This window comes from Chiloscyllium plagiosum, unplaced genomic scaffold, assembly GCF_037043375.1.
Source record: "Chiloscyllium plagiosum isolate Xiang-an unplaced genomic scaffold, Cpla_swu_hap1 HiC_scaffold_49, whole genome shotgun sequence".
Taxonomy (NCBI): Eukaryota; Metazoa; Chordata; class Chondrichthyes; order Orectolobiformes; family Hemiscylliidae; genus Chiloscyllium; species Chiloscyllium plagiosum.
Genome location: NW_028270187.1, coordinates 3,069,989 through 3,081,784, shown reverse-complemented (window position 1 = coordinate 3,081,784; position 11,796 = coordinate 3,069,989). Strand labels below are relative to the sequence as shown.

The 11,796-nt window shown below is 44.5% G+C and overlaps 2 protein-coding genes across 2 annotated transcripts; both read left to right on the top strand.

Moving 5' to 3' along the window:
- Nucleotides 1-523: 523 nt before the first annotated feature.
- LOC122544586 (histone H2B 1/2-like) lies at nt 524-1,153 on the top strand. Its single transcript, XM_043683905.2, has one exon. The coding sequence runs from the start codon at nt 539-541 to the stop codon at nt 992-994; it is 456 nt and encodes a 151-aa protein (XP_043539840.2). The 5' UTR covers nt 524-538; the 3' UTR covers nt 995-1,153.
- A 1,108-nt stretch (nt 1,154-2,261) lies between these two features.
- On the top strand, nt 2,262-4,130 carry LOC122544578 (histone H2A-like). The gene has a single exon (XM_043683895.2). The coding sequence runs from the start codon at nt 2,262-2,264 to the stop codon at nt 2,649-2,651; it is 390 nt and encodes a 129-aa protein (XP_043539830.2). The 3' UTR covers nt 2,652-4,130.
- The last annotated feature ends 7,666 nt before the right edge of the window (nt 4,131-11,796 follow it).

Sequence of the window (11,796 nt, the reverse complement as noted above, 5' to 3'; positions counted from 1 at the left end):
ACACATCCCAGAACATTATGGGCAGTCAGCATGGCCAATTCACCTTCCTGTATGTCTTTGAATTGAGAGAGGGAAACTGAGCACCCGGAGGAAACCCGCTCAGACAAGGGGAGAATGTGCAAAGTCCCCACAGACAGTCGCCCGAAACTGGAATCGAAGCAGGGTCCCTGGCGCTGTGAGGCAGCAGTGCGAACCACTGAGAAAAGTGGCAAGCTCAGTGTTAATTCCAGCCCAGAGGGAGGACCAGAAACAGACATGCGGAGCTAGAAACACACCCTTCCACTCTCACATCATCACAACAACGAGCAAAAGGAAACAGAGCCAATACCACAGTCACTTTGTGTGACAGGCACAAAATAAATCTCCCTCAGTCAGACTGACAGGAACAGAATCACCATCCACTTCACATTTCATTGCAGATTCTGACAATCACATTGCGTTCCACTCTAACCAAGCACAGAGACGGAGTGTTTGGGAATGGTTCCGTGTAAACTACCCAATCAGGAACCAGGCTTTACCCCATCCTTTATTAGCATTGATGACGCCGTCGGTCTATAAAATGGGAGCTCCGAGCCCGTTTTCCCTTATTCTGTGTCTGAGAGTGAGCGGCGCTATGGCTGATGAGAAGAAAGCCCAGCAAACTTCCAAGAAGGGCGCGAAGAAAATCATCAAGAAGGCACCAGCGAAGGGCGGTAAGAAGAGGAAGCGGACCAGGAAAGAAAGTTTCTACATCTACATCTACAAAGTGATGAAGCAGGTTCACCCCGACACCGGCATCTCCTCCAAGGCCATGAGCATCATGAACTCGTTCGTCAGCGATATTTTCGAGCGCATCGCGGGGGAGGCTTCCCGCCTGGCCCATTACAACAAGCGCAGCACCATCAGCTCCCGGGAGATCCAGACCGCCGTGCGGCTGCTGCTGCCCGGGGAGCTGGCCAAGCACGCCGTGTCGGAGGGTACAAAGGCGGTGACCAAGTACACCAGCTCCAAGTGAAGGACTGCATTACACTGAAACACACATCCACAACCCAAAGGCTCTTATAAGAGCCACCCACAACCACCTTGAGACAGCTGAACCATTTTAAGAATTTTGTTTTAGTTTGCCTGTTGATAAGGTATTTTAGCTTTTCGTACTACATTCGCTTTTATAATTGGTTTGCAATTTTGAGAGATAACGGAATGAAGGGGTGAGGTAAGAATACATCACAAACTGCCCCTTTCTATGTCAGTGGAGAGACAGCAGATTAAGCACCGGTAAGTCATTTTAAAGATTGATTTGTTCTGGTCTGCATGTGATTGTTGGCCAGGTATTTTTAGTCACATACTATATTTAATTTTATAAATGCGTTGCAAATTGACGAGGCGAGGGGAACGACTACATGACCAAGCCCTTCCCTGTCTGTAGAGAGAGAGCAGATGAAAAAAAATGAGTCTTTTCATCGTACTTGTTCAAGTTGTTAAAAGTCTTGGTGGAATGTGAAAACTTATTTTCATCCTGGCAGACCAAATGGAAATGCCCACCGCCTTCAGTCCCACGGATTGATGTGTTTTCGTCTTTTTTTACATTGACAATGCGCGGTTTTTAATCCGACTTTTCAGAATGCACTTTGACAGCCTCTCACCGACAGCAGAAAGTGAACCGAGAGAAAACCAAAACAGCTGCCGGGCTGAAATGTGATTTTTGCTGAATCTGATCGAGACCGATAAGGGAGACCAACTTTAAAATATCGTCTAAACACTGTGTTCGCCATTGATACTGAGCCGGAAGAATGTTGTGTGCTGCTTTATCAAACTGCAGTGTTTGGCCAGTTTTGTTTCAGCCTCTTAAGGGTTAGAAAATAACCTACACTCGATCAAAAAGGGACAGATACAGGGGGGGGGGGGGGAGAAATGAGGGAAAGTAAGATCGTGTGACGTGTACGTTTGTACACTAAAAGTAAATTAACGAGTATTTTTTTAATTTCAGTTTTTTTACTTTTTTTCAGTGTAAAACATACTGCTTTGTTTGGAAACTGGCGGGCTTTTCAAATTGGAAAGAAGGCGGTTGATGATTTGGCGCCGGGACTTTCCGCCCTCCTCCCCGGGCCCTCTCCGGATTGGGGAATGAGGCAGATATCTGATTGGGAATTGGAACATTAGGAGAGGCTGGACAATGGGACCAATCAGAAACGGCCGCCCCACCATTCCTCCCGAAGGTATAAGAGACCGCGATGTGGGCGGAGTGCAGCATTCTCTGTCAAAGTGTTTGAGAGATTGTGACAATGTCTGGAAGAGGAAAGGGCGGTGGAAAAGCTCGCACCAAGGCGAAGTCTCGGTCGTCCCGGGCTGGCCTGCAGTTCCCGGTGGGCCGTGTTCACAGGCTCCTGAGAAAGGGTAACTATGCTGAGCGTGTGGGTGCCGGAGCGCCGGTCTATCTGGCTGCGGTGCTGGAGTATCTGACGGCTGAAATCCTGGAGCTGGCCGGCAACGCGGCCCGGGACAACAAGAAGACCCGCATCATCCCCAGGCACCTGCAGCTGGCCGTGCGCAACGACGAGGAGCTCAACAAGCTGCTGGGAGGGGTGACCATCGCTCAGGGCGGGGTGCTGCCTAATATCCAGGCCGTGCTGCTGCCCAAGAAATCCGCTGCTGCGGGATCTGCTAAAAAGTGAAGATAGTGTTCTTGAATCTGACAACCCAAAGGCTCTTTTAAGGGCCACTCACAACATCTGTGAAAGGAGCTAAACTCTGTCGGATTGATTATTTCCCTTTTAATGTGGAGAACCTTTGTACCGGACATCAATGAATTCCACGCTCCATTTAACTGGATACTGTTGCTGTCGGTTATCAGGAAGAATTTATCATACAATTGCATTTTGAGTGTCCTGAACTACAGGATTTCTTATTGAATGGTCACTGCCTGAGTGACCATTCAGTTATAGACTGGCGGCACGAACGTCCGCGATCGGGTTTGACCTCACATTAGATTCACATTTCTTTTAAGTGCAGTAGGAAGAGCTGGGTTGACCCAGTGCAGTAACGGGTCAGTCGCTGCAGGATACAGTAAGAAACAATCCCTGACTCTGCGCTTTATTCTCTCTCGGTTCATATTCAGTCTTTTATCCCCTGCCTCTGGGGAGAGAGAGAGAAAACAGATTGAACACCAGTGAGGCATTTTCAGCTGTAAAGGCGTGAATGGGGTGAAGTGAAATTGTCTGAACTTTAATTTCGTAATCGAAAAAGCAATCAACGTGTACGTGCTCATTTATTCTCCTCTGTAAAACTTGCTGCAGGCACAAGAATAAGTTTGAGAAACATCGACCAGGATCGAATGGCAGAATAAACTGGATGGGCAGAATGGCCAAATGTTTCTGCATCTCAAAAGTGACGAAGCGATTCTTTACATGGAATAACCAGATTACAGTACAGTCTCGGTTGACCAAATCGACACTCTAGGAGAAAGTGAGGTCTGCAGATGCTGGAGATCAAAGTTGAAACTTTATTGCTGGAACAGCACAGCAGGTCAGGCAGCATCCAGGGAACAGGAGATTCGACGTTTCGGGCACAGGCCCTTCTTCAGGAATCGACACTCTAGGAATACATGCTAACGTAAACAGCAACAAAGCGGATCCACTGTGAATACTCTCTGCAGAACACGGCATTAGTACATTTTTTGCAATTCAAATAATTTTAAAGTCGCGATAAATGTGAAATAACCAGCCTCCCCTTTTTTTATACAGCCCGGCCCGACCTGACTGAGAGAGCTGAGTGAGAGGCGGGTCCGGAGAGGAAACTGAGTGACAGACAGAGCAGGGAAATGGATTTGATCATCTAGCTCCGCCTCCAGCTCACTCCAGCCCCAACTGTATCTGGGACTGAACCTTTTTTCTCAAATTAAAAATCTCAACATCAGGTTATAGTCGAACAGGTTTAATTGGAAGCACACAAGCTTTCAGAGCGCTGCTCCTTCATCAGGTGGTTGTGGAGGACACAATTGTAAAGCACAGAATTTATAGCAAAAATTTAGTGTGATGAAACTGAAATTATACATTGAAAAATACCTTGATTGTCTGAGTCTTTTATTTGTTCGAATACCATGACAGTTTCACTTCTTTCATGTGTAAATCACACAACCGTTTTTAAAATTTGCATTCTCAGGTTTGCTGTAACAATGGGTGATAACTGGACAGTATGTTGAAGGTGTTAGCCCCCTGTATTCTCTGTATATGCCAATTTACAACACACTGTAAAATGTTGCTATAAATTGTGTGCCTTACAATTGTGTCCTCCAGTGGAAAGGCAACAATTCGTAAGGAAGATAAGTTAATAAATAGGTCTGTGTGCGCTTAACTGGTCACTCCTGTAGGCCCTTAGCCATCCATCAGGTGGGAAAAACACATCCAGCCCAGTCAGTGCCTGTTGGTGAGGTAGGTCCCTGTCATAAAGAGGTATCAGTCTAAACTAAGTGTAAGAAGTCATAAGGTAACCTTGCACAGCTTGCATCTCGGATATCATTGTTTTACAAAATGGCATCTTAGTGAGGAGGGCAAACTTTGACCATAAAATGGTTTCCTGACAGATTGTGTCAGAATCTCTTCAATGTTAGGTTTAGAATAATTTTTAAACTAGGAGCAGACTCCTGTTTTTTACCTTAAACACAAAATCATTCTGTATCTGAGGCAGAAATGTTAAATTTTAAATGGTTTATTAGTCTCAAATTAAACATTCTTTCTAGGGTTGTGATTCAAAGAAGACAGAAGATCTGACAAGTTAGAACTGACAGTGGGGCATTCGTGGTGTGTAGGAACACCAAGTAAGTTAAAGCTTCATCAATATTACATTTTAGAGTTGGCATTTCATAATCAGCGATGGCTACTCAAAATCATCATAAAGACCCAAAATGCAAATAAATTCAAAATATGCATCTTTCTCTCTTACACGCGCGCACACACACGGGTAATAAGAATCCATTATAATTGTTAGCACCTGACCGTTTATTACAAGGCTTTTGACATGCTTCTGAGATGATACAAAGTTTCCGAGATCACAATCAAACACTGTCATTAAATTAATACGTTAACAACTGTGAATGTTACCACTGTGTCTTTTTTACACAGATTCATTGATGTTGAGGCAAATGTTCTTAATTGCTTTAGAGCATCCTGTTATCACTTGGTGAGAACAGATGTTTTTTTATCTTCTGCACATCCTAGGTTCCCCTTTTTGTGGCCTGATGCCTCCCTGCCTGCCCTGTTTATTTTCTTGTGTTCTATAATTCAACATTACATTTAGTCTAAGTATTTAAGGACCAGTTTTAAGGCTTACTAATTATACTCACTCAGATGCCTTTTAAATGTTATAATTGTACCGGACTCCACCACTTCTCTATGCGCCTTATGATTTTATAAACTTCTATAAGGTCACTCTCCAGGGAAAACAGTTCCAGCCTGTTCAGCCTCTGCCTACAGCTCAAATTCTCTAACCGGGATGAAGCATATTTACATGAAGTTTATGTGTGACTGAGAAGGACAGAATTTTAATCCTTGACTGAATAGTTGTCACTTACCGAGATGACAATTAAATAATGTGAATTTCAAATAGACAATTTATACAGGTAGCTCATGTGCTATACTTGCAACATGTCCTTTCTATAACCCACTAACAATACAACTTGATAAACTTCTGCCCATTTCTCATTTGCCTGAATGTGATGTTCTCCATTTCCTCATTAAGACATAATTTTTAAGATAATAACAATCAGGGATATATTTGGATTCATTTTGTGTATGCCTTTTGATACACTTGCTTTAAATTTTCATCTTTTTGCTGTAACTCTGTTAGTTGTAACTTTGCTAGTTGTTTTAAGCGGGTGTAACGAAAATATTCCAGGAGAAATGCAGCTGGTCAAACCATGTAGTTTTAAACCAAACAGTTTGATTTACAAATTTATCGAAAGATACACAAACAAAAGAGAACAGTTTACTAAATAACTTAAAAATCTGAAAGCCCAACCGGTTACACCAACTTAATGATGGTGTTCCCAACATTTGCAACAATGCCCATAAATAGCCCCTGGCACAAAAGGAAAAATCAAACACAGGGTCTCACAGGAGAGATATCAGACAGAGAGTACAATCATGGACCTTCTTCTTTGGGTTCCGCAGCTTTTTCAACTGCCTGACTGCTTTCAGGCAATAGCCAGACAGCCAAAAAACACACTTGTAACCAGAGAAAAGCTGAGCTGGGAAAACTGGGACACTCCCCTTTCGTTGTACAAGTGTTCTTTTTAAAAATGTGGAAGCCTTTTGCCTGAGGCATTACCCGTTAGCTATAATCAAAATGGCCCTGTCAGATCGAAGAACATCCTTTCCACAGTCACAGCGTGAATTGAGTCAGACTCACATTGAGCTCCATTCCAGAGAGATATATTCAAACCAAGAGTCAAACACCTCCGAGGAAATGGAAGTTTATATTTTTTATCTACATTCGCAATGCATGCTACCCAGTTCCAATCAATTTGAATGAATCCTCATCCGAAATATACACTGCATTAAATCTGAACATGGAACGGTACAGCACAGGGTCCTTCAGCCCACGATGTTGTGCCGAATGAAATTTAAACCCTTCTGCCTGCCCATGGTCCATATCCCTCCATTTCTTGCATGTTAATTTGCTTATTTTAAAGTCCTTTCAATATCTTTTATCGTATCTGCCTCCATCACCACCCTTGGCAATGTGTTCCACTCCTACCACTCTCTACATTAAAAGAGGTCCTTAGGTCTCCTTTGAACTTTCCCCGTCTCACCTTATCTGCATGCCTCTTAGTTTTAGACATTTCAACTCTTGGAAAAAGATTCTGACCATCAACCTTAAACATGCATCTCATAATTTTATAGCTTTCTGGATGTTGGTTTGCTCACTGAGATGGAAGTTTTGCTTTAGATGTTTTGTAGGTAACATCAGTGAGCCTCCAGATGAAGCCCACTTTCTGTTTATAGGTTTAGGTTTCCTTGGGTTGGTGATGTCATTTCCTGTGTAGTGTTGTTTCCTGTGGTGATGTCATTTAGTGGTCATTTTCTCGGGGGTGGTAAATGGGATCCAAGTCAATCTGTTTGTTGATGGAGTTCCGGTTGGAACACCATGCTTCTTGGAATTCTTGTGTATGTCTTGGTTTGACTTGTCCTAAGAGGGATGTGTTGGCCCAGTCGAAGTGCTGTCCTTTCTCATCTGTATGTAAGGATACTAGTGAGAGTGGATCATGTCTTTTTTTGTGGCGAGTTGATGTTCATGTCTCCTGGTGGCTAGGTTTCTGCCTGTTTGTCCAATGTAGTGGACACATAAATAAAAAGCGGGCCATACCGCCAGTGCTTCATCCAGGGGCTCACTGATAATGGTACCTAGTATGGTGACAAAACATCCAGGTCAGTGAGAAAACCTAGATCAAGAACCTCAACCTGAGCTATAACTCTTCAAATTTTACAGACTTCTGTTAAGTCTGCCCTCAGTCTCTGCTGCTCAGAAGAAAACTATTTGTGTTTTTCTAGCTTCTCTTTATAGCTCATTCCCTCTTGACAACATTCTGGCAAACCTCCCTGCACCCTCTCTAAATCCTCCATGTCCTTCCGGTAATGTGCTGACCACAATTGAAAAATCACGCAACACCAGATTATAGTCCAGCAGGTACATTTGGACGTACTATTTTTCAGAGCGCTGCTCCTTCATCAGGTAGCCATGAAACAGGATCATGAGACACAGAATTTATCGCAAAAGATTATAGTGACATGCAACTGAAATGATATTTTAAAGAAACCTAGATTGCTGTTCAGTGTTTCATCTTTTAGAATGGGTTGCAAGTTTCAGTTCATTAATAAATACATCCCAGAACTCCTTTTAAGTCACATTCCAAAGATGACTTCAGACTTCATTTAAAAAAGGGTGACATCTCAACTCAGACAATGTTTTAAAGGTGTGAGGTTAGAGACTGTCTGTATCCTAGTCCTGAGTCAGGCTGTTTCTATTGCAGAAAAGGCGCTGGTCCTGGTGGCCACTTTAGCTCCCCCTCCCACTCCACCAATGACATGTAGGTCCTTGGTCTCCTCCATCGCCAGATCTTGGCCACGGACCTGGTTGTGGGTTTGGAAGATGCTGCCTGAGGAGCTTTGGTGAATTTCTGCAGGGCATCTCGTAGCTGCTACTGAACACGGGTGGTGGATGTGGTGCCAACCAAGCAGGGGCTGCTTTGTCTCTGGATGGTGTTCGGATTCTCAAGTGTGGTCTACAATGTGCACTGCAGACATGACTGAGCAGTGTGTGTTTGCGCACGTGAAACTATGCGTAAGTGTCAATGAAAATGTGTCTCTCTCTCTCTCTCACACACAGACATGTACACTTTCATACTCTCACTCAAACGTACTCACACACATACTCTCTCATACGCACACTATGTGAGCAACATCAGTTTGAAACGTACATCGAGTGCCAACTGGAGAACGATCACCGGGATTACCTGCTGGAGTGTCTCACTCACCTTGTTTCCAATCCCCGAGTTTAATAGGAAGCAATGTGAGGAGAGAAAGGATCAGAAACAGTGGGACAATGAGTACTGCCATCTCAGTGCTGCGTGCCTGTGCTGGATTCAGAGAGGGATTTCCTGTCAATAACATCATCCCTTCAGCAAACACCAAGCCCAGTGTTCCCTGTCGCACTGACCCCCTGCGAACACTAGTTCGTTTGGAGGGAAACCCTCGTGTCTGAAAATTTCCTCCAAACCCTCACCGTTGCAGTAGCATCATTGTTTCTGTGCAGCCTGTCTCATTAACAATATCCCACCAATTCAACCTAAACTATTCGATGCTAAATTCAAAAGATCGCTCTGTACCAACTCTCTCTAAATTGTCAACTAGAAATTACTGTCTCTCATTTTCACGGCCTGCATATATCGAGGCAAAACTTGTCCTCCACCAGTCGGCGGCAACTGGGCCATTCACAGAGAAACATTCGCCATTCGCCCCCCTCTAGTCTGCTCCACCCATTCAAAGGGATCATGGCTGATCACCCAACACAGTCTGCATCTGCAGACCTCACTTTCACCCAACACAGTCCCTTGTCTCCCCGCATTCTCCCTTTAGCCCCAAATAACTCAATCCAACTCCTTCCTGAACAACATTCAGTATTCTGGCCCTGACTGCTTTCTGAGACAGAGAATTCCACAGGCTCCCCACTCTCTGGGTAAAGACATTTCTCCCCATCTCAGTCCCACTCCATTTCCTTTTGACTGTGCCCCCCTGGTTCTGGACTCTCCGCCCGGTCACTGGGAACACCCTCCCCATGTTTATTCTGTTTCATCCTTGTTCAAGCTTATAGGTTTCTGGGAGATTCCCCCTTAATTCTTCTAAACTCCAGTGAGTGTCACCCTAATCATTCAGTCTCTCTCCATCTGTCAGTCCTATCATCCCAGGAATCATTCTGGGAAACCTTCGCTGCACCCCCTCCATAGGCACAATATCCTTCCTCAAATAAGGAAACTTCAAACTGCTCTCAGTTCCCCAGGGTGTGGTCTCACCGTGTCCAATTGTAGCGAGACATTGCTTCACTTGGACTTGAATCCTCTTGCTATGAAGGCCTCCCTTATCTGAGAAAGGATATTACTCTCTCTTTCTCACTCTCTCTTTCTCCCTCCCTCCTCTCCCCACCCCCCCACAGATGCTGCTGACCTGCTGAGTTTCTGAAGCAATTTTTTAGTGTTCATGTCAAGACTTCAGCTCGACTCCAGTGAAGAACATGCACAGATCAAAGATGAACCTGGCTCTGTGAGGTTGATGGAATTCCTGGTCACATTAAATATCGTTCCAACCCCTGTTGATTGCGACGCACTGGTATCTGCCTTGGTGCTGGGACTGGAAGGACTCAATGGCCAGCTCTCTCCTGTCTGAGCTAAAGTTGTAATTCCCGCTGGCATTGTTTAAGGCTTATCTTTGTAAATACCATTGAAAGTACAGTCCTGTACGTCGACACAAAACACACACTCTGGAACAAGACGATTCCCAAGTGGATCCTCCATTTTATTGACTCTGAGGGTGAGGAAAACCCCAGCAACAGGAACTGGAACAAAACAAGACAAAGAGGAAATAAAAGATTGGATGTTGAAATTGTCTTTTTTTCACAGATGTTATCTTCTATGACAGAATAATAACTGACAGGAGAAATAAAACAATTGAGATTTCACATCGTTGCAAAGTCTCCATCTGTTGTAAAATCTACACTTTGAAAGATTTGTGTTAACTATGGATGGTCAAATGGAACATCATCCAACCATTGCCTCCTGATGTTCAATGGTATTACCAATGCAGTCCCCAACCCCTGCAATGTCAAATCTTGGTGGTTACTGACACTGTTCCCACTCCCCGCAGTATCGACATCTGCGGGTTACTGTCACTGTCCGCTCCCCCACCCCACATTCAACAGCCTGGGGGTTACTGTCACTGTCCCCACCCCCAAACCACATTCAAAATCCTGGGAGTTACTGTTACTGTCACTGTCCCCACACCCCACAGTAACAACATCCTGGGGGTTACCGTCACTGTCCCCACCCCAACCCCACTGTCAACATCCTGCGGGTTACTATCACAGTCCACCCCACCACACTGTCAACATCCTGGGGGTTGCCATCACTGTCCCCATCCCACACCCCACTTTGATCATCATCCATGCCAGTCAAAAGCAACCACATCTTTGTTTTCTAATACCATACTCCCAGTCGTAAGGTCACAGAACAGAAATAGGCCCTTCAGCCCAACACATCTATGCTGACCAGGTCCCCAAATGGAACTAGTCCATTTGCTTGTGTTTGGCCCATATCTGTCAAAACCTTTCCTATCCATGTATCTTTCCAAATGTCTCTGAAAGGTTATTACTGTACCCACTTCTACCACTTCCTCTTGCAGCTCATTCCAAATATGCACCACCCTCTGTGTGAAAAAGTTAACTCTCAGGTCACTTTTTAAAAATCTTTCCCCTCTCACCTAAACCACTGCCCTCTAGTTTTGGACTCCCTGCCCTGGGGAAAAAAGACCTTGGCTACTCACCTTATCCAAGCCCCTATTTCTGCAACAATATACATATGAAACATCAAGAACCACTTAATCTGACTCTAGCCTTGGATTGGAAGTGCACATATAAATCGTTCTTCGATGTGATGAGGATTTCTGCCTCTCCCACTCTTACAGGCAGTGAGTTCCAAATTCCCTACCACCCTTTGAGTGAAAATGTTTTCCCTCACATCCCCCTCTGAACCTCCTGTTCCTTACCTTCAATCTATGCCCCTCCCCCAGTCATTGATCCCATCCTTCAAGGGGGTGGTGGAGGTTTCTTCCTGTCTACACCCCTCATCATTTTATACATCTCAATCATGTCCCCATACTCTCAATCTGTTCTGCTCTAAGGAAAACAACGCCAGTCTGTCCAATCTCTCTCCATCACTGAAACTCTCCAGCCCCCAAGGCAACATCCTGGTAAATCTCCCTCTGTGTGCTTCCCCAGTGCTATCACATTGCTCTGGTAATGTCGATTTGTATAGAGATGCTTAAAAATTCATTGAAATGGCAATACATTTGCAGTTCAGGAGAGACTCTGCCTGCTGGTTAGAAACAGCACAATGCTAATTGCCCTCTTGACTTTTGCTGATGTTGATTGTGTGTAGGGTTCTGTAGTCGTTGGAGTATTCTCACTAAACCTCTCACCATCCTTACAGAAAATATATTCAACTGGGGTCAAACAGAGTAGTTTAACGAAGTGCTGTCTCCCTCCATTACCTCATTT

Excerpts from the sequence above, each read along its gene's own strand:
- LOC122544586 (XM_043683905.2), top strand. The coding sequence starts at position 539 with ATGACGCCGTCGGTCTATAAAATGGGAGCTCCGAGCCCGTTTTCCCTT.
- LOC122544578 (XM_043683895.2), top strand. The coding sequence starts at position 2,262 with ATGTCTGGAAGAGGAAAGGGCGGTGGAAAAGCTCGCACCAAGGCGAAG.